General features: G+C 27.3%; 1 protein-coding gene across 1 annotated transcript; it reads left to right on the top strand.

Annotated features, from left to right (window-relative positions):
- The first annotated feature begins 8,553 nt into the window (after positions 1 to 8,553).
- Positions 8,554 to 22,605, top strand: LOC129975854 (gamma-soluble NSF attachment protein-like). Its single transcript, XM_056089102.1, has 10 exons — positions 8,554 to 8,736; positions 10,219 to 10,286; positions 10,577 to 10,661; positions 11,980 to 11,997; positions 12,096 to 12,236; positions 13,596 to 13,662; positions 16,488 to 16,558; positions 17,977 to 18,135; positions 19,532 to 19,652; positions 22,287 to 22,605. The coding sequence occupies exons 1-10, from the start codon at positions 8,678 to 8,680 to the stop codon at positions 22,413 to 22,415; spliced, it is 918 nt and encodes a 305-aa protein (XP_055945077.1). The 5' UTR covers positions 8,554 to 8,677; the 3' UTR covers positions 22,416 to 22,605.
- Positions 22,606 to 22,819: the final 214 nt, after the last annotated feature.

Below are 22,819 nucleotides of genomic sequence, written 5' to 3' on the forward strand. Positions count from 1 at the left end.
AACATAAATATATAGGGTAACATTTAAAATTTTGTTTCCTTGTAACAATGTCTCCCCTATTCATGTTGCTCATTAACAATCAAATTAAAACTAATCACTAAAATAGGATTGAAATAAGTAGGCTAACTAAATAAGTACGAACAGGAAAAAAAGTGCAATTCCAAATATAAAATAAAAAATTGCTGAAAGAAGCTGTTAGAAATAATCTTCAATGAATCATCATAAATATAAAATAATAACCATCAGAAGTTGTCTCCTTATTATTAAGATTATTTTTTTTTTTAAATACGCTTTTCTCAGCCCATTGAAATTAAAATTTGAAAAACTACAATTGTAGTCAAAATATCACATACCAAATTTGACATATTTAAATCATTGCGTTTACATATTTCTGAAAGTATAGACCGACAAATGGCCATACCCTTGTTCAATTTGACTCAAAATTTGATATGTGCCTACACTATAGTTATTTTTGCTTACAGAATTATATTCATTTCGCTCGCTTTGTTTTGTTGTTATCGCTTTAACTTATATTCAGACAGCCTGACAGACAGGCTTTCTCCGAACGGTCATGCTCATAATTACCGTATACAAAATGTTATCCATCTAATCTATTGCAAGTTATCATATTCACATATATAATATAAAAGGAAAGAAAGTAGGCAGGCAATTTGACGAAATCGGGTTTCGTCCAAAATTTGATTTGTCTACAATCTACAATCAGGGGGCAAATACCTTTTACAAAATTTCATACATCTAGTTTTTTACTAATCATATTCACAGGCAGACAGATAATGAGTTTCTTTTCTTAGAAATCTGAAACATATAAATTCAGCAAAATCTCAGAGTTAATTTTCTATTTCTATATTTTATAGCTTCTTGACCGTTGTACAGGCATCATATTTCATATAAGCATCGAATTATCGCTTCTAAAATTTAACCTCCGGATTTTGATAGCTTTCTGCCACAGTAATTTGATACTACTTACATATAATCTACGAAGACCTTTAGTGTTCTATGGATTCTTAATTCAATCCGTACAACAACACGTTGTCGAAAATGAAGATTTATTTTATTAAATAACAAAAAACTCAAAAGAGTTAAAAAAAATTAATCGAAAAAATAAGAAAGTTATTACAACATGGTGTTTAGATTTTTGAGATTTAATTATTGTTACGTAAGCATGTTGCCCCGCCTCTCACTTGTAACGCCCTCTAGCGGTATATGTAAAAAACGATCAGTCTTTGTAACATCATCGACGAAGCAGCATCGCCGAAAGGCAAGGCTCAAACCAACTCCCGAAAGCGGAGAAACAATAAATTCTTTAAAATACAAAAAAGGTCCGTCATCATTATCGAACCTCTCCATTCTGGTCCTAGCGATCCGGAGACGAATTAGCGAAACTATGGAGAAAAATAAAACTCAAAAAGCCAAAGAGTTAAATAGAATCCGTGGAAGGATAAAGGCGAAACTAACAAGTGTTAAAAAGTTTGTTGAAAGTAGTTCAACGGTTGAAGAAGAAAATAAATTCATATTAAGCTGTCGACAAAAGCTGGCAATTGTGGAAGAAATAAAACAAGAATTAGAAATTTTATTCAAGGATTATTTAGAAATCGACGAAGATGAAACACTTAGCCAGAAGTGCGATCAAGAAATATTGGATATCGAAGAAGAAAGAAACGAATTAGAGGTAAGTTTGAAATGCTTACTCTCTAATTATAATGTTAACGAAAATGTAATCCATAATATAAATGATCAAAATTCAAATTTGAAAGCCTATATCAATCATATTGAATTAAAAACGAAACTTCCAGAAATTCCCTTACCGCTGTTTTACGGAAAAATGGAAGAATTCAGTAATTTCAAAAATCAATTTATGTGTCTAATAAACGATAATACCGAATTAACGAATGATCAAAAGTTATTTTATTTAAAAGCTGCCCTCCGTGGTGAAGCTAAATTTATAGAAACAAGTGACGATACATTTGAGTCACTGTTTGCAGCTCTCGAAGAACGCTTTGAAAATAAGCGAGCAGTTGTTGATATTCACATTCGAAACATGCTAAAACTAGAAAAATTAAATTTTGAGTCTGCAAAAGGCTTACGAAATATCACAGACACAATAAATAAAAGTCTAAGAGGTTTAAAAAGTTTGAATTTAGAATGTAATGACTTAACAAGTGCTATATTAGTAAATATAATATTGGAAAGACTTGACAAAGAGAGTAGAAAGGCATATGAAATGTCCATACAATCAAAACAAATACCTTCATTGAAGGAGCTCTTGCAATTTTTAGAATCAAGAGCGATGGTACTCGATCAATTAGGGAAATACCCTACAAGTAACAAATTTCACAAGGAATTTCAAGGCGCAATAAATAAGCCGAAAAACTTTCTTCTTAATGCGAATAAACTAAGTAATGTAAAGCCATGTATTTTATGTAAATTGGAACATCCTTTACAAAGATGCTCTGAATTTTTAAAATTGAGTGTTACTAAAAGAATCGAGCTTTTAGAAAAATATAACATTTGCAAGAACTGTTTGAAATTGCATAAGCCACCCTGCAAATCCACATTCCTCTGCCGAAGCTGTCAAAAATCAGGCCATAATTCTTTGATACATCTGGATCCTAAACTCTTAAGTACGCGCCTAGCAGAGGTAACGCCCCCAGACGCGGGGGAGCAACTTTATGTAAACAATGAACCGTCTGGCTCGTCGAGGTTCCCCCAAAAACTGACCCCTGAGGCTGAGTCAGCGCTTGCAAGTAACTCGAAACTATCTTCAAACCTTCTATGCACCGCGCAGTTATTTATTGAAGACGCATTTGGTCAAAAAATAAAAATAAAGGCCCTGTTGGATTCAGGGAGTTCGGTAAACATAATAACTGCAGATTTGGCCAATTCTTTAGATTTGAAGCGGGAAAAGGTTAATGCATCCATCTCTGGTATTAACGGAGGAGAATTCTTCGTTAAAAATAAATTAACCACTACCATTTTTAATGAAGACAATGATTTTTCCAGAACTGCATCATTTTTAATTATGCCTAAAATAACGCATTTAACTCCTTCTAAAGAAATTGATATCTCAAAAGTTAACTTCCCAAGTGAGATAAAACTTGCGGATGAGACTTTTCATATTCCTAGTGAAATTAATGCATTACTCGGATGCGAGTTGTTCTTTGATTTATTGAAGGCAGAAAAATTTAGATCATATGATAATTCACTCTTGTTACAAAACAGTGTGTTCGGATATTTAGTAACGGGAACAATCAACAGCAGAAATTCTCATTTCTTTTCTGGATTAATTTTTGAAAATGATAATCTGGAGAATTCTGTTAAAAATTTCTTTAACTTAGAATCTTTTCCTGATGATAATACAGATGATTCAGTCGAATCAAAAACATATGAACAAACTTACTGTGAGGAACATTTTCTTTCCACTCATAAGAGGGATAGTACCGGAAGGTATGTTGTTAAATTACCAATAATTGAAGAAAAACGTTCTACATTAGGCGATTCAAAAGAAATAGCGGAAAGGCGTTTAAATTTACTTTGGGAAAGATTAGATAAAAATAAAACAATGGCAATACAATACAAGGCTTTCATGGATGAATATTTCCAGTTAAATCATATGGAAAGAATTTTAGATTCTCCTGAAATTGCCAATAGTGAATATTATATTCCTCATCATGCCGTGTTTCGCCCAGAAAGCACATCAACACCCTTGCGTGTCGTTTTTGATGCATCTGCAAATTCTAGCAATGGAGTTTCACTTAATTCCATTTTATTGAACGGCGGAACAGTTCAACAGAAACTATCTTGCATCATTCCAAGATTCCAAACATATCAGTTTGCATTTAGTACAGATATAAAGAAAATATATCGCCAAATTTTGGTCGCAGAAACAGATAGAGACCTGCAAAAAATTCTGTGGAAACCTAACAGATTTTCTCCTGTGAAAACATACAGACTACGGACTGTGACATATGGAACAAAATGTGCTCCATTTTTAGCCACCAGAACACTCAAGGCATTAGCTGAGAAAGAAAAAAGTGAATTTCCTCAAGCATCTGCAGCACTTCTTACTGATGTTTATGTTGACATTTTAACTGGTTCAATTAACTTAACAAAAATCAAGGCTTTACAACAGCAGTTAATAGAACTTTTAAGTAAAGGAGGCATGCTACTTCACAAATGGGTTTCAAACCATCCTGGATTATTAGAGAATAATCAAAACTTAAATTTTGAATTTTCAGACTTAACAGTTAAAACGCTCGGAATGCAGTGGCGTCCCACATCAGACATTTTCTCGTTTGAAGTGACTGTCAGTTTGAACAACAATTACTCAAAGCGGGAAGTCCTTTCAGTCATAGCAAGACTGTTTGATCCTTTGGGTCTTATCAGCCCAATTATAACCAGCGCCAAGATATTTCTTCAGAGACTTTGGCAACAAAGGCTAAATTGGAATGACACAATTCCACAAAACGATTTGAATGACTGGTTAAAATTCTTAAAAGACTTACCGGCAGTGAACCAGTTAAAAATTCAAAGATGTGTTATAATCGAGAATCCCACCACCATAGACCTACATTGCTTCTGTGATGCCTCAAATAAGGCCTACGGTGCAGTCATCTATGTGTGCTCAAAAAATAAATCCGGTGAAGTAAAAACAAGTCTTTTGTGCAGCAAATCGCGAGTGTGTCCAATCAAGGAATCAACAATACCTCGTCTGGAGCTGTCAGCAGCACTACTTTTGGCACGACTTGCATCAAAGGTGATTTCGATCTTACCAGTGACATTAAATCACGTCTATATGTGGTCAGATTCCACAATCACCTTAGCCTGGATAAAAACTCCCCCAGAAAAATTGAAACCATTTGTTTCCAATCGTGTTAGAAAAATTAACAGTTTGTGTCCAGATTATGACTGGAGACATATTAAATCTATAGACAATCCAGCAGACTTAATCTCCAGGGGAACGTCTGCAACAAATTTGATAAACAGTCAAATTTGGTTCAATGGACCCCAATTTCTACAGTCTGAAATTCCCCATAAAAGGGATGCTGTAAATTGTAATGCAAATAATGATTTTCTGAAAGAAGTTAAAACTCATTGTGAATTGATTTTACTAACTAATATTTCTAATGATTTCATTTGTGATATTTTAAATTTAAGTAACAACTATACTAAAATTTGCCGAATTTTAAGTTATCTTTTCAGATTTATTAATAATTTGAAGTGTTCTGCTGAACGCAAAAAGGGTAAGATAACAATAAAGGAAATTCAAACAGCATCCAACTTCATGGTAAGCAAGGTGCAATCTTCTGAATTTTCAGAGGAAATTAAAGATTTGTCAAAGGGTATTCATATTAAACAAAGTAAGATTAAAAATTTAGCACCATTTCTAGATGAGGATAATATTCTTCGTGTAGGTGGTCGTTTGCAAAAATCTACATTAACTCAAAATGAAAAGCATCCTAAGCTTCTTCCTGCTCATCATAGACTTACAAAAATAATTATGGAATCTTTTCACAAACGGTATTTACATGTAGGTCCCCAAACCTTACTCCATCTTGTCAGACAGGAATTTTGGCCAGTTGGAGGAAGAAATTTGGCTAGAAAAATAGTAAATGAATGCATTGTTTGCTTCAAAAATAAACCAGTAAGTTGCAATCAATTATTAGGAAATCTGCCAGCGGAAAGAGTAACTCCTAGCCCACCATTTTTAAATTGTGGTATCGATTTTTGTGGACCATTCTTAATTAAATATAAAGGCCAACGAAAAGGTATTTTTCAAAAGATTTATATTGCAGTTTTCATTTGTTTTTCAACTAAAGCCATACATTTGGAATTAGTTACCGATCTAACGTCTAATGCTTTAATTGCAACTTTAAAACGCTTCTTTGCCCGACGCGGTAAATGTGCATGTATATATTCGGATAACGCAGGAAATTTTGTTGGAACAAATTCAGAATTAAAAAGATTGAAAAAATTAATGAGTAATCCTGATGATACTTTAAATAATTATCTAACTACAGAAAGTATTGATTGGAAATTTATTCCCCCAAGGTCTCCTAACTTTGGAGGCTTGTGGGAATCAGGTGTCAAATCTTTTAAATTTCATTTAAAGAGAGCAGTAGGTTCTATAAAACTGACATTTGAAGAATTTTTAACATTAACTGCAGAAATCGAAGGTATTCTAAATAGTAGACCTATTGTACCTTTATCTACGGATCCTAATGATTATACAGCTTTGACTCCGGGACATTTCTTAATTGGCCGTTCAATAACTTCAATTACTGAACCACAATTAATTGAAAAATCAGATAATTATTTGTCAAAATGGCAAAAATTAACTAAATTAGTACAACAAGTTTGGAAAAATTGGAAACGTGATTATTTGAATAATTTACATTTTAGAAACAAATGGCAGTTTGCTAAGAATAATGTAAATCTTAATGATATGGTTGTAATCAAAGATCCAGATTTGCCTCCATATAAATGGAGACTGGGTAGAATTCAAGAATTAATAAAAGGTTCTGATGGTTTAGTCAGAGTTGTTGTAATAAGAGTTTCGAATGGTGTTATTAAAAGAGGTATTAGTCAAATATGTTTACTTCCAAAAAATTAATTGGATTTATATGTGTATATGATTGTAAATAATATATAGAGACTTTAACTCATTTGTATAAATGTGTATATATAAGAATTATTTCAGTACTATTTTGTGTAAATTTATATTTAAGAATTATTTCAGTATTTTTTAAATTTGTTTTTACATTTATTCATTTTTTGTAACAATTCTGTCGAATTTATTGTTATGTGTGAAATTCATATAGTGTCTGAATATTGAAATTGTGCAATTTCAAGGCGGGAGTATGTTACGTAAGCATGTTGCCCGCCTCTCACTTGTAACGCCCTCTAGCGGTATATGTAAAAAACGATCAGTCTTTGTAACATCATCGACGAAGCAGCATCGCCGAAAGGCAAGGCTCAAACCAACTCCCGAAAGCGGAGAAACAATAAATTCTTTAAAATATAAAAAAGGTCCGTCATCATTATCGAACCTCTCCAATTATTACACTTTTTTTAACATCCCTCGGAACAGAAGGTTCGTCCTATTAGATAGTTTAAAAAAAAAAAAATCTGTTAAGGGTTTAAGCGAGAAAATAAGGAAAAAGTCGTTACAACATGAGATTTAGATTTTTTATATTTTATAACTGGATGTTTTTTTTCAAACATACTTTTAATATATTACATAAATTAATATAAACAAATGTAATTCACATATAGTTTAGCATTTAATAATGTTTGTTTTGCATATTTATCTGATCATTTGCCGGATTAATATAAATAATAAAAGATAATGATGACAGTTTTTATTTGTATGTATAATTACTTCTTTAAATATAATAATACTTCATAAAGAATTACATAGATACATCTTATTCTCCGATAATATATCTCTTCAAATTAAAATATTTATAAAAATCAATTATTTTATTCTATTTTATAAATAAATTCTTCATATTTTAAGCATAAGGATATTTGGAGAGGTATATCTCTTACAAAGAAATCATTCGTTCCCCTCCCCATAAAATAAAGTCAATTATTTTGCATTTAACAATTACATGAAATGCAATCATTTCAAAACTTTCAAACATATTATAAATACCTTATTATATTTATGTCAACCATTTTTAAATTAATTATTAACCACTATCAAAACTAGAAATGAAAATAATTGTAAAAAAGTGGACTTACTTCATTACCGCTTACATCTTTATTCCTCAGATAATATTTTTGAAATGAAACAGATTCAAACCAGTCAAAATGCTTCTCGAAAAATTCACAGAATTGACGAAACTTTTCAAAACGGATTCAAACATTGTTGCTTTTCAAAATGTTCATGTCTTGGGAATTAATCGATTGTATTTGTTTTTATATTATTTTGCATTTAGATACGTTTATTTATTTATCATTATTTATTCAGAGTTTTTTTAAAATTAAACTCTTTTGTCCTGGTAGGATCTTTTTTAAATTGGATGGCAAATTAAAAATTTAAAGTATAATTAGAATAATGATACGTGGGCATCCTGATTTATTGTGCGAATTTGTACGTTATCAAGGCCTAATTCTGTTACATAACTAGAGCTCATACCTTCATTATTTCGAATTTCTTTTTCTCATTATTCCATTGAACTATTAAATAACACATCCTAATTTGATAAAAGTAATAAAATAGAAAAGTGCTATTTCTGTACTAGACAGCAGACACTGCAAAAGTTTATTGTCTCAGCTAAGGAGCCCAGAACACACCTTACGACAATGTGGTAGAATATCTTTTTTATTGAAAAAATGTCTCATCAAGATTTAATTGAAAATATCAAAACGCAGAAATACTTCAAAACGGATAAAATAAGCTAAAATAACAACAAGAATAATCCCAAAAGAAAATATTATCTTCCATCCAACCGCCCGTCCCCATCAGAATCCCATTTGGCCATCATAGAAATTTCTTGCGGTTATATTATTAGCTGCTAACCGTTGCATCTCTGTTTCGGTTTGATATCGAATCGTCAGTGATTGTATGATGACAATGTTATTGTTGTAATGCATATTTTTTATTTACATTATTGTGTAAAAACTACGTTTAGTAGGCGATAAACTTGAAATCATGTCTGCCGAGAAGAAAGTTTGTGAAGGCAATGAATGCATTGCCCAAGCAGAAAAATAGTAAACAATTGTTTATTAATTCGTTATTTTAGATTTCTTGATATTATATGCTTCTAAGGATTAAAAGAATACACTCAGTTTCGTTAATTTGGTTTTAAATGTATAAAGAAGTAGATATAAATAAAATTTAAAACAAGTCCATTGATGCCAAATTCCAGTTTATTGAATTAAATTTATAGTTACTTTTAGTCTTCCTTTTTAATCATCTGTGCCGATTAATGTGGCTGGTTATTAAGAATTATATGTTATAAAGTTTTTTTATATATATATTTCTTTCGTTTAATATTTAGCTATCATATAAATAAAATCAGTCTGTTGCTGTTGCATTTGAAATGAAATATTGTTTGAAATACTTTACCTAGTGGACTACTCTTTATTAATTATAGATACTGCACGTTTTTATTATATTATATTTCATTCAGAAAATAATTTATTGTGAATATAAAATTATGAAATATTGTTTTTGAATTTAACTGCTTATTCTTGATGCTTCAATCATATCAGTAGATTATTGATTACATCACATTTCCTAAGGTTTTATTCCCAATAGTATATTGTTTGTTTTAATAGTATTTAATTAAAAAGCATTAGATATTTTTTAAATGGAAAGTTTTATTAGCCATTAATTGTAATTGGTTAAAAATTTTATTTCTGCAGTGCAGAATAAACTGACTTCAATCTATAAGATGCAAGATTTTTATATAATATAAAACTGCTCATTTATTGTTTCTTGTGATTTTTTTTTATAAGCTTGTTATATTTCTGATCTTTCTAAACTGATCTTTAATTTTAACATGAAGGCATTGCCTTTCTAAAACTTTGTATCCTTTTATGTTAGAATGAGAAACAATAATTATTTTTTGTGAAAAGCAATGAAATCAATTTTAGAGTTCCATGATAAATAAATGTTACTAGATATGTCATATAACTCTATTTTCTTATACTATGTGCTACAATATATTTATTTTCTACCTGTAAGATGTTGATTATTCCTTTAAATACACATGACTGTGAAAACTTGATGTTCATGATTTCATTGTGTTATAAAAAAATTTATTAAATGTTAAATTGCATCATAATACTACAGAAAAGGATATCTTTAAATAGAATTTGAATAATTTTTAACAATAGTGAAAAGACTTATAAGCAAATATATATATATATATACTCTTCAAGAAGAAATCATCATCATTTTTTTTTCTTCATATGTATGTAGTAATTTGATATGAAATTCAACAGAAATGCTTTATTATTTTATTTAATTGCTGGAAAATGTATTCTGGAATAATTTTTTTCTTAATAGTTTGACTTTTATGAATTGAAAATTTTACTCTTTATGTTTATCTCTCTTTAATTTCCTTATTTTAATCTCTAACTAGATATATTTTTATTTATGATTTTTTATATGATAATATATATATATATATATATATGATTATTTTTTTTCCTTTGTTCTGAAAAAAAAAAATTTTTATATTATAGTTTGAAGACTTCTTTCTTGAAATGGAAGCCTGATTATGATAGTGCAGCCTTAGAGTATTCTAAAGCAGGTAAACTCATTGATGCAAAAATTTTCTTTCATGAAATTCTTGCATATAATGAATTTCTCAGATTTCTAATTGCATTATTTTCATCCCTTTTTTTTTAGTTTATTTATAGTAAAGATGTATGATTGTGATTCAATCTGTTTTTATGAGTTTGAGGCTAATATATTGATAAAGGTTAAATATTAATAAATTTGTGTTTTCTAGGAAAATGCAAATCAAAAATATGATGCAAAATATAAAAGATTATGCATAATCATTTTTATTTATAATTTATGGTTTTACATCTCTCATAGCTACATGTTTTAAAGCTGCCAAAGTACTAGGACAATGTAAAGATTGTTTATTGAAAGCTGCAGATTGCTATACAAAAAATAACTCGTATCCTTTCGAAAAAAATTGCATTTCATTCTATTTTATGCATTTTCTTATACTATAAATATTTGTTTTAGTAATCCATTTTAGTATCAATAAAAAAATATTTTTATGTAAAATGTTTTAATTTGTTAGTTTTTTATTGTAATAATTGTAAATGATTATAAATTATTTTTCCCATGTGCTTTCAAAAATTCATGTAAAATGTCAGCATAAGATGATTGATCATCTTTTGCTTGTACAATTACAGAAAATTAAATAAAAGAACATAATTTACAGAATTTTTTTTTCTTAACTTTATATGAAAAATAAACCTACATAATTATAAATGGAAAAGAAAAAAAATATTTGTTGATATGAAGTGAAATCTTTATATTTGATTTCTTTTGCTCCTTTTTTTAAAAATTAAACACCGGTTTTGACATATTGCCTTAAAAAAGCCAAAAATTTACTATAAAATTCCTGGATATATTTAGGAATTTATTCATTGGTTTTAATTTTGAGGTATCTTACTGAAATTAATTTTACTTACATTTTTGTTCTTTATTTTAAAATATCTCTTCTGAAATACAATGATTTGATTCCAACATTTTAATTAATATTCAAGAGATATAAAAAATCATTATCTACTACTTATTATTGTACTACTACTTATTGATTGTAAACATCATTATTGCACTATCTAATTAATAAGTAGTACAATAATTATCTTTTAGTAATTGTTTAAATTCAAAAGATTTATATTAGAATTAAAAACTTTTTTATTAGTAAAAAATTAAAATCAAATAACATTAATAATTATTTCAAGAAAAGATTTTCAAACTTTCATTTGATTTTTAGTTCCATAAATCCTTTAGATAGTTCCACCTTTTCTTAATAGATCCTCTATATATTATAAGAAAGATGGTTTGAATTCTTTTTAACACTTCAAATTCCTGTAGTGATGAACAGTAGGTTCAGAAAAAAATTTACTGTAAAGTACTATTTTTATCTTGTTTTACTTTATTCATGAATAGATCTTGCAAAAGTAGTAAATTTAATGAAATCTAAATGTACATAATAAATTGCGTGCTTTTGAAATAACCATTACTTATTAGATATCATAGTTTGATAGAGAATGTATCTTAATGTATGTAATTTATGTATTAGACTATTACTAACTTACTTACTGATTCGTTAACTGCAATGCTTTAGCATTGGTGTATTCAGTTGCATTTGATATTTATGATTTTATTGAAATTCAATTTTTGAATATTAATATTTATTGTTATTGATTATTCTATATATATTCATTATGTAGTTATTATCTTAACTGTTTATAAAGACTTTTCTCTGCTGCTAAGTAAGTATTATTTAAAATCATTATGTATTTTTATTCATTACATTTTCTTTTAATAATGATCAACCAAGAATCTAATAAAATTAATTTTGGTTTTGTAGAAATTATGAACAAGCAGCTATGATTTACAAAGAAATGGATGATTACCATACTGCTGTGCAAATGATTGAGAGAGCATGTCAGTTATTCCGTGAACATGGAACTCCTGATACTGCTGCATTAGCACTGGAAAAAGGGGCAAAGTAATTGAAAATCTGGTTTTGTTTAGAAATCTCATTCAGTTTAATTTTATGCTTGAAAGTAATGTGTAATTAAAAATGCATTTCTAAAAGCTAACAAATCATCTAACAGTCAGTTTTTTTTTTTTTTTTTTTTTTTTTTCAAATACTGTAACTGACTATCTAAAATTCTTATTTCAGTTTAGATAAAATTTCAGTTTACTTTTTATAAAATAGTTGTATTTTAAACTCCTTTATCTTTAATTTTAAATGTTTTTTACTTCAACTCATTGGCTTTGAAGTGTTTTCTACTGTATGTAACAAAGCATACAATTATCATTATATGTTCTATATTAATATTTTTTAAAGGGAAAAAGTTTAGAATTTTATATTGATTCTGTATAAATCAATTCTGCACTGACTTCATTTTCAGCATTCATCTATCTTTTTTTAAATTTGTTATTAACTTATCAATTTTTATAAATAATTGATTGCCATAATTCAATTGACATATATATCTGAATATAAATTAAACTTTTGGGAAGGAAAGGGAATTCTATAACTTTCAGGCATTGTTACCATAAGCATGAAAATATTGCCAAGTAATTAAAACAAGTGTCATACTTTTCCGATGAAGGCACTGTAAAATAAAATGCCTGGTGCCAGCATTCATAATTTAAATTTGGTAACTTATTTAACTTTTTTTTTTTTCATTCTTTTGCTGGCTTACATATAATTCATTGTGCCTCTGTTAGCCATATTTTCCTTGCTATTTTAATTTTTTTTTTTTTTTTTTTTTGAAAGATGAATGGGAAGACAAAGATTTTGTATGATAAATTTCAAACCACAGTTGATCGTATGTGTAAAAAATTTTAATAACATCATTGCTGGCTGCTGGCATTTCTTTCTAAATGTCTGACACAACAAAGCTACAATAATAAATAACTTCAAAAATAAATCAATTCATTTTCACAAAAAGAATTGCTTATTTCATTTAGAATTAATTTCTTAAAATTAAAAAAATAGGAATTGTAAAAATAAAAGGTGCTGCATTTAATGATTTATCACTCATACCCAATTATCAAATATAAACGTTTTTTGCAAGATTTGTAGATCTGTGTATAAGCCAAACCTGTAGTTTTGCTTTAGAAAATTCTAAGCATACACAGGAAAATATGCGATACTTGAATAGGAAATATTATTTTGATCTTAAATAACTGAATTGAATTTTTAAATTACACTTAGTTATATTTAAAAGTATCATTTGTGTTAGTCATATTCACTTCACAATATATCAAATTGTCTTTAAGTAATTCTCCTTCTTTTATTAAAACATTGAAATTATGTATTTTCAACTCTGATGACCAATTCTAATATTTATAGGATGATAGAAAGTAAACGCCCAGAAATGGCTCTTGAATTGTACAAGAAAGCTATGGATGTTGTCATGGTTTGTAGTCCTTATCACTTTAACATCATTTATTGCTTCTACTCTTTTCATTTATAATATAATAATTTTTGTCATTTTTAAAGACCAACAATAATGTTGACTTCTTATGCCAAATAACAAAATATACAGAAATAGCAAACTGATGTTATTGGTGAAAAATAAATTCTCTTTAAAAGAATATTGTTTTGGCCAGATGCAATAATATGGCTTTAATTCTGGTGATTCGTTAATTTATGACCCAGTTCCATCAAAATTCTGTTATTTTGTTTGATGATGTAGATTGAATCTGAATTTCCTTCTGCTACTGTGCTTGTGGATGTTTGAAGAAGTGTCCCAACTGTAGTCATTGGCATTTGATCTGATTACAAAGCAAATACAGGAGTCTTCTAAAATAACTCCTGTATAAACCAAAACATTGCCATGATACTAATTTAAACAGCAATATTTTACTATACATGTATATGTGACAAATAAAAATTATTAATATAAGATATTCTAATTAATAATATACTGATGGCTTGGTTTCAAAACCATGCAAGTCAAAAATGGAAACTGTTCAGGAAATACTAATAACTTTTTAAAATGTCCTTTAGAGTACTAATTAAAGTTTTTAAAATATCCACTAGGAGCACTTATTCGGTGAAATGACATATAAGAATTTTAAAATAGATTTTTTTTTTCTATTAGAATCCAAATAAATTGCATTTTTATAAATATGTAAACTTACGAATGTTTGAAACTTAGCCAATAATATGTGATACTTTTGAAAAAAAATTATGCTTTAAAAATAATTTCCTAATCACTTGAACTCCAGCTTCAATATGACTTTAACTTCTGATATGCATGGTCTAATATTTTTTCACTGGACCAAAATTCTGTTTCAGCAAATTCTTTTCAAAAATTATAAAAGTTCAAAATACTTCCCCACGCTCTCTTTCTTGTCTTCCTACTTAATTTTCTCTACTGTACTCATCATGATTTTTAAAAAGAAATGTTGACAAAAGGTAAAAATTGAACTATTTCTTTAAAATCATGAAGAATAAAAATCATTAATGAACTTCAGGCCTTTTTCTTCAAAAATTTTACGTATGTACAAATTGTAAATCACTGTTAAAAGGGAAATATAATGTAATTAAAAATAAAATTTGTAACCAGCAATTTATATTGCTTTAAAACATATAAGGAAGTGTGTACTTTCCTTTAAATTTTTTTTTATTTTATTTTGTATCTTATATTTGTATCACTTTTCCACCTCCACAGCAATAATTTAATAGAGCATTTAGGCTGAAGACAATATCATTTCACTTGTCTTGTACTGTTTGCAGAAAATGCTATAAATTCTTCATTCCTTCACCCATCCCTACACCTTCCTTCATCCCTAATGCAGATTAATTCATTGTTTGTCAATTTTTTGTGTTCTAGTTTCACCTTAATATTGATTTACATTTTATTTCTAAAGTGCTCCTTGAATTGCAGCATTTTTCCATTCACTTCATATGTTCTTTATTATTTTTCCCCTCCCTCTGTTTTCAAGCACTTTATTTTTTTATATTCCAATTTACTTTTGGGTTTTCACTTTATTTGTTATTCCTGTCATTATATATATTTTACTTTTTTTCCCCTTTTATACTATTTTGTTTGCGTGTGTGCAGGTGTGTAATGATATGTTTTTTTCCTATTTTTTTATCTTATGTTTAGTTTGTTACTTTATTCTAAAATTCTCTGTAATTTCCTTATCCAAATCGCATTTTTTAAAGTTATTTCTAATCATGTGCATTAAAAAAAATAATTACTTACACTTTTGTTCTCACACTATAAGTTAAGGGATAAAAATCCCTAACACCCAAGCCTTTCATTCAAAAATACCCAAGATTCAAACTTAAGCAAAAATAAATTGAAATTAGTTTCAAATTTGTCTTCTTTTCCTCCATGCATCTACAAAACTGTGTCATATATATATATATTTATATATAAACAGGGAAGATTTTAATAAATTGAAATTAAAACCTAATTATCCCAATTAAATTAAAGAGAAATATTATCATGTTCACTTTAATTCAGCATTGCTTCAGAAAAAAAAAAAAAAGCTTTTAAGTTTAGTCAAAATATCCATTTTCACACCTACAAAGATTTTTTTTTTTTTTTTAAGTTCTAACCTTTATAAATTTACAGATTATAAACTGCTCTAGATTTTATTCAAGTCATGAATTTTATATATTTTTTCAAAATGCCATTTATTTCAAAATAAATATTCAAAGTGTTTGAATTTTCTGTGAACATGATTTGCTTTATTTCTTGAAAAAATTTTCACAACATGTTTATGTATGAAAACAATTTAAAATAAAGGTTGACAATCATTTGATTTTTTTTTCTCACATATTTTAATTTTTTATAGAAATATAAGGAAATCCATATGTAGCTTATTTCTTCTTAATCAAGCCTGAAAAATATTCTGGTAAAAAAATAAATCATGCATCTGTTTGCTTTTCTTATGCTAATTAAAAAGATGATAAATATGCAATTTGCAGTATAACATTATATGTTTCTTTCTGCATGAAATAGACCCATCTCAGGAATTAATAAGGAATAAGTTGCTTTAAAATTTAATTCATTGATATATATTGAATCAAAATCCTTTTAAAAATCACTTCTAAGTATTAAAAAAAGAATAAGCACTATATTTCTATGTTTAATCATGAAAACCTGATTTCAAAGATTTAACTGAGCATATATATTAATAATATGTACCTTTTCCTTTAATAATACCTATCACCTATCTTATCAATACCTTTATCTTTTCCAATAATACCTTTTTCGAATCTTAGATTGAAGATAGACCTTCTCAAGCTTCAGAACATGCTGCTAAAGCATCCAAAATTCTCATTAAACTGAAAAGGTATAGTTTAAATTATTATTATTATTATTGCATTAAATTATTTTTTTATAAAATCCTTGCTAGTTTTTTTTTTTCTATTAATCTGAATTTATATTTACTTCTATTAGTTTTAATTGTTTGTTGTTCTTTGAAGAAAATTATTTTCTGTAAAGTTGAGATTCGCAGAAGTTAAATCTTGTATATTTTTATTTAAATTAATACTTCATGAGACTTTTTATTTTTAAATTTGTTTTCTCATTATTCAATATTGATTAATAACTTCACTCTAGTTGTCTCAGCTGTGGGCAACATGCAGAAATATTTAGTAAGAGATCATATATTATTATGTTCTTACTGAAATATGTTTTGTCTTAGAGATATAATTTGAAACTAAGGAAAGATTTCATTTTAGAATTGCGATATTTGTGGAACATATTTAGTGACTTTTTTTTTATGAATAGGGAATTATAATCCCTAGTATTTATTGCTTTTATATTATGGTATGTGCCTATACATGTACATGTATACATAGTGTATTCTTTGGTATTTTTACTTATTTTCAAAAATATTAGATCTATTCTATGCATTTCAGCTATTCTATTTGAGCTCTTCTGGAACTTCAAAATTTTGCATGATAATGATATTAATTTGGCAACAATTATTAATTTCAAATGGTTATGTTACTAAAAGCCCAAAGTCAACAATTAAAAAACAATTTCTTCTTTAAAGAATTTAAGGTAGCTCAGGGTATTTGAGAAGATATCAAGTTATTGAATTACATTAACAGTTTTACAGCTAAATGCATCAGATGTATAATTGTTTCATTAACAATTTTAATATATTTTTTAAAATATTTTAACAACCTGGAAGCTGTTGTTATATTTTTTATTACTTTATAATTCACTGAAAATTATGGTAACCAAATAAGTTTTTAGTATCTGCAGTTTATTCAATATCAAGTAATGTTATCAAAATGAATTTCTGTATGTTAATCAGCAAAATCTTTCCTCGGTTATCATTTTAACTTGTTAAAGCTAGCTTAGCATCAGATAGCTCAATTTTTTATGAACTAAGCAGATCTGCTACTTTATATAATTCATTAAAAGGCTTAATTTATAAATTTATTTTTGCTTACTGACAAAGGTAGTCACCAGCACTGTTAATTTTAATCACTAAAATATGTGATCAACTGGCAATACTAATGAATCACAGTTACTCAATTTGTGATGCATGCCAATGCTAGCAACTTAATTTATTTCCTGCAAATAGACTTAAAACCATAATTGTGAATATCTTTGCTTTATAGTTAATAATCAATAATTCATATTGTATTGCTTTTATAAAAATACGTGCATGATAATTGAAAAGTTTATATGTTATAGAATAGTCTGTACTCTAAATTTAATTACTTTAAACTTTTAATTTCTTTATATTAACAGATTTGATGAAGCTGTTAATATGGTTAAAAAAGAACAGGAATTCCATTTGGCAACAGGAAATACCAGAGCTGTAGGACGATTAGTAGTGGCTGAAGTCTTAATTCATTTGATGCGAGAGGATTATGTTGCTGCTGATAAAGCATTCAAAGAAGGCTATAAGTATGAATTATATTTCCTTTATAATTTTATTATGGAAAATAAGACTAATGAAATATATGTAAAAAATAAAATAAATCAAATGTGAAATATTAATTTTTATGGCATTACTACTGTTTATTTTAATTAAGTTTCTTACTATAAAAATTTTCCAAGAATTTAAGTCTTTGTGTGAGAAAGTTCATTGAGGGTAATAATTTTGTAAAAATTTTAATTATACCATTCTAAACATTGTATAATTTGTTAATGTTATTATATTTTTTATAAATTGTTTTTATAAGCATAAATATATTATACAATTTTTGAGTTTTTAATTTAAATTTTACTACCATATGTTGGTTTTAGATACTTAATTAAACTTATTAATTATTATTAAAATCTTTTTGGCTTGAATATAATATTGTAAATAATTTGATATTCAAAGATTATATTTAGAAGCATGATAAACTCTAATCAATTTTTATTGTGTTCTAAGTTAAATATTACTAGTTAAGTATTCGAAAGCATAGCAGATGTAGAAATCATTATTATCTACTAATCAGTGATATACTATTATCTTCACAACTGTCATATTTTGCCTCAAAATGTTTTTTTAATGTTTCTGTTACTTGTATTTTTTATTCTCTGCTTTAATTTGTTTGTCTTCATATTGCCAATCTATATACTTATTTTTCTTTCATTGATTTTCATATGATAGAATTGTTTAAGTTAAAATGTAAATTGTTCATTAGTAATTTTTATTTTTTCTTGGAACTTCTTTATAAAATCAAATAAATGTTCATTGATTTCTCATCAGTTAATAAAAATTATTCTTATAATTTGCTTATGCTTTAAGAAAAAGCTTACATTATGAAATAAAAAAAAAACTTGACATTTTCATAAATATGTATAAATAATTACTATTTAAAGAAAATCTGTCTCCCTACCCTTAAAAGCGGTATATTAATGGGGTAGGAAGATACAATATTAGGGAAATCATCTTCATTTCCCCATACCCCCTTGGTATTGAAAGGGAGCATGCAAAGGTATTTTGAGACAAAACCTTCTTGTGTTATTACTTTTTTTTAAAAAGTTGAATATAAGAAATAATACCATGCCCTGAGCATAATTATATTTGTTTAGCCATTGTTGGTAACTGAGGGTGAAAAAAAAACACTGTATACCCGGCACTCATTATTCTCACTGTATCATGGCATTTTCTAATGAGTCGTTTCTTAATAATAAGCCTTAATAATAACTTGAGGATATTTTTAGTCTAGACCTCCACTATTGCTAATACTTTTTTTCTTCAAATACATTATATTTTTCCTTTGCACTGTATTTTTATACAAATTTCTGCATTAATATTTTATATCATAAAAGGTTTTATAATAAAGGAGAATATATTATATGTTTTCAGTTATTGTGAACGTGATGAGAGCAATACTTTGATGGATCTTTTAGAAGGCTATGATCAAGGAGATGCTGAGCAACTCAACCGAGCACTCAATAGTCCTTTCATTAAGCACATGGATGTTGAGGTATTTTACTTTAATGTTGTTTTTTTCAATTAATAATGTTTCTGCACTGATATTCTTTTTTGTAAATATCATGATACTTTATGCATAGAAAGTAAGAAATCATGCAATCAAGTCCTATATAATTAAGCAGAAAGCATTATCATGTTCCGATGTTTTGGACTATAAGTTTAAATTTACTTTGCTGCATATGATACATATGTGCAGTTTTGATGCAACCTCTATAATAATAAAAAAAAATGTTTTTAAGACATATCTATGGTTGCTTAGCAGTGGTTTATTTATTACTTTGAATCATAATTTATATTACTGATTTGATTTCATATATGAATCTTTGTTTCTTTGTTCATATCAATTATTTTGTTGCAAAAAAATGTGTATTTTACCTATATTTTTACAAAAATTATAAGAAGTTGTCTGCAACTAAAACTATGCTTTAAAACGCAAATATAAAAAAAGAGGGCATTTAACTGAAAATAAATTGAAATATTAACATGCCTTAGAACTATGTGATTCATATGAAACTTATCAAGTTTATTGTTATTAATTTGTTGAAATTAAAAAGCTTGAGGAATGATTACTTACAGGAGAATATCATAAATTAATTTTATGTTTATTTACAGTTTGTTAAAAGCACTCAGGAACTTGCATCTGCCTCTGCAAGTTCAAATTTTATTATATAAATTTCTACATAAAAAAAAACATATCCTGCTTCCTCAGATGCTTACTCTGGAATAGTACTAAATTTAGTATAAATAGTTTAAAAGATTAAACAGACATCTCTAAAAGGCCATCCTAATCATTTTTGTTTTGCTCTAATATGTATCGATATTCTGTCATATTCAATACCAACCTTCATTTAAAAATCTCATTCACATACCAAATTTTGTTTGAAATCTAGAATATATAAAAAAATCTTAACTTTTCTCTGTGGCACTTTTTTCAGTATGCAAGGTTTGCTCTGTCTGTAGTTAGAATACCTAACTGTATTTGAGAAAATCCAAATTGCATGTGTCAAGCAAAGTGACTTAAGTTTCACTTAATTCCTAGTCATGATATTATATAATAATTCCTTCTGTATCTTAAAAATCATCATCAAAAGAATTTATAAAACCTAAATATTTCGATAGTGTTTATCCATGTTAAGATTTATGGAATTTCGATTTAAAAAAGAAATTTTTCCAGGATAGTTTTGAAAAAGTTGAAGGGAAAAAAAAATATATCAATACAAGAAGATGAGAAATATATTCAGTTTATATTCTTATGAAAAATCTCCTGGTGGTTGTATCATGAATGTGGTCTAACTAGCTGGGTAATTGAAGTAACATTTTATTCCATGAATAATCCAGTAAATACAAATTGCAATCAACAAAAACACAATCAGGATGTGTACAAAGAACAATGTTTGTAGAAATTAACACAAATAGATGGCAAATCACTAATTAAATAAGAATAATAGTTCTATCAGCAATGCACAGCATGCCTTTAGACTCCATGAATAAAGCTCCAGAGAGGTATAAATTCTTTTAAGCTCCATCATTTATATATTTTTTTGATAAGATGTGATGTTACATAGAACTTTTGAGTAGAATCTTTAGATTTCAACTGAAGAAAAAGTGATAGAAACATAATTCTTACATTTACCAGAACCTTCGTTTTTGTCTCCAATGTTGAATTAATTAATTTGGTACTCTTTAAGAATCTTGTTTTCCTATCATAAAACTAATGTGGCAGGAAAGCAATATTACAGATTTATAACAATTTACAAAATATCGAATTAAAACGAAATAAGGTTGTATTAAATACATAAACACACACAAAAAATGATCTTTTGAACTCTAAAATGAACTTCAATTTATATGTAAAGGACAGTTGAGATACTTAATACTTTCAAATGTTTCTATGTTTTAAATGTTATTACAAAGTGAAATATCAAAAATTGTATAATTTTCTGCATGATTTAAATAAAGTTGATAAAGTACTTTTAAAAAATACTTGTTGATTAAAAAGAGAAACAACAGGCAGTAAAAGTAGCTGTGATTAGTATAAGAGAAAAACCATGCCATTGCATAGATAAATGGCAATTGGGGCATGATACCTGCTCCTGTCGTATTTGACTTTTAAAATAAAATTAATGCACTTTTATTCAATTGTTGTGGCATCCTCAATAACTGCCTAAAATATCCTAACTGGTTGATATCTGTATAAAATTAATAGAGAAGGTAAATAATACAATGCCGTTACCAAATAGCATTTTCAAAATTAATGCCTGGTCTGATACTGCTTAAATTTTCTTCACAGCATGATATTGAAGATAAACAAAATATAAAAAAATGTAAATAGTTGTGTACAAGGAATCATTATTGAAAAAAAAAATAATTATTCTAATTTGTGATTGAATCCTAAATTTTTTTAATGGATTATTTTGTCCATATATTTTTAAATTATTATATATTTTATAGAGTGCAGGATCCTGATTTTAATCATCTTAATTCTAGATAAATCATCTTTCTTATGTTCTTTTTCTCATATATATTTTTATTGTATGTTAAACCCTTTGATTTTTAACTAAAACTGTTGCATTACAATGTTTATCATCTTCATAAAATATTTTTAAATTGCTTGTTTCTTTTGTAGTATGCTAGGCTAGCAAGGTCTTTACTAGTACCTGAAACTGAGAAAAATGAATCGACACAGAAAGCAAGTACTTCTGCTTCTGCTGCTGCGAATGATGAAGAAGATGAATTTGCTGAAGGACTGTTATAAATTGTTCTTGTAGAATTTGTGTTTCCTTTTGTACATATGTAAATCGTAAAAGAGGATAATTTTGTAGACTGTTATGTACTCACAGGTGTCTGTTTCTTTTATAATCGATCTCTTTTTCATATGATTTTAGTCATATATGAAATTTCATCTGTTGTATAGAATCAGTGAGATTAAAGTTAAATCTATGCGAGTTGAACCTTTTTTTAAAAAAATCCTAGTTGCTTTAACATTTTACATACCATAAAATTCACTTACAAATCACCAGTTTCACTTCAAGTTGATTAGCTTCCAAAAGAATTGCTTATTTATTTATTTATTTTTCATTTTTTTGTATTCTTAAGTTTATTTTGTTTAAGTATTTTTAATGTGGGATATTCATTTTATTATATTCCATTATTAATAAT

The sequence above is a fragment of the Argiope bruennichi genome, chromosome 7 (genome assembly GCF_947563725.1).
Source record: "Argiope bruennichi chromosome 7, qqArgBrue1.1, whole genome shotgun sequence".
NCBI lineage: Eukaryota > Metazoa > Arthropoda > Arachnida > Araneae > Araneidae > Argiope > Argiope bruennichi.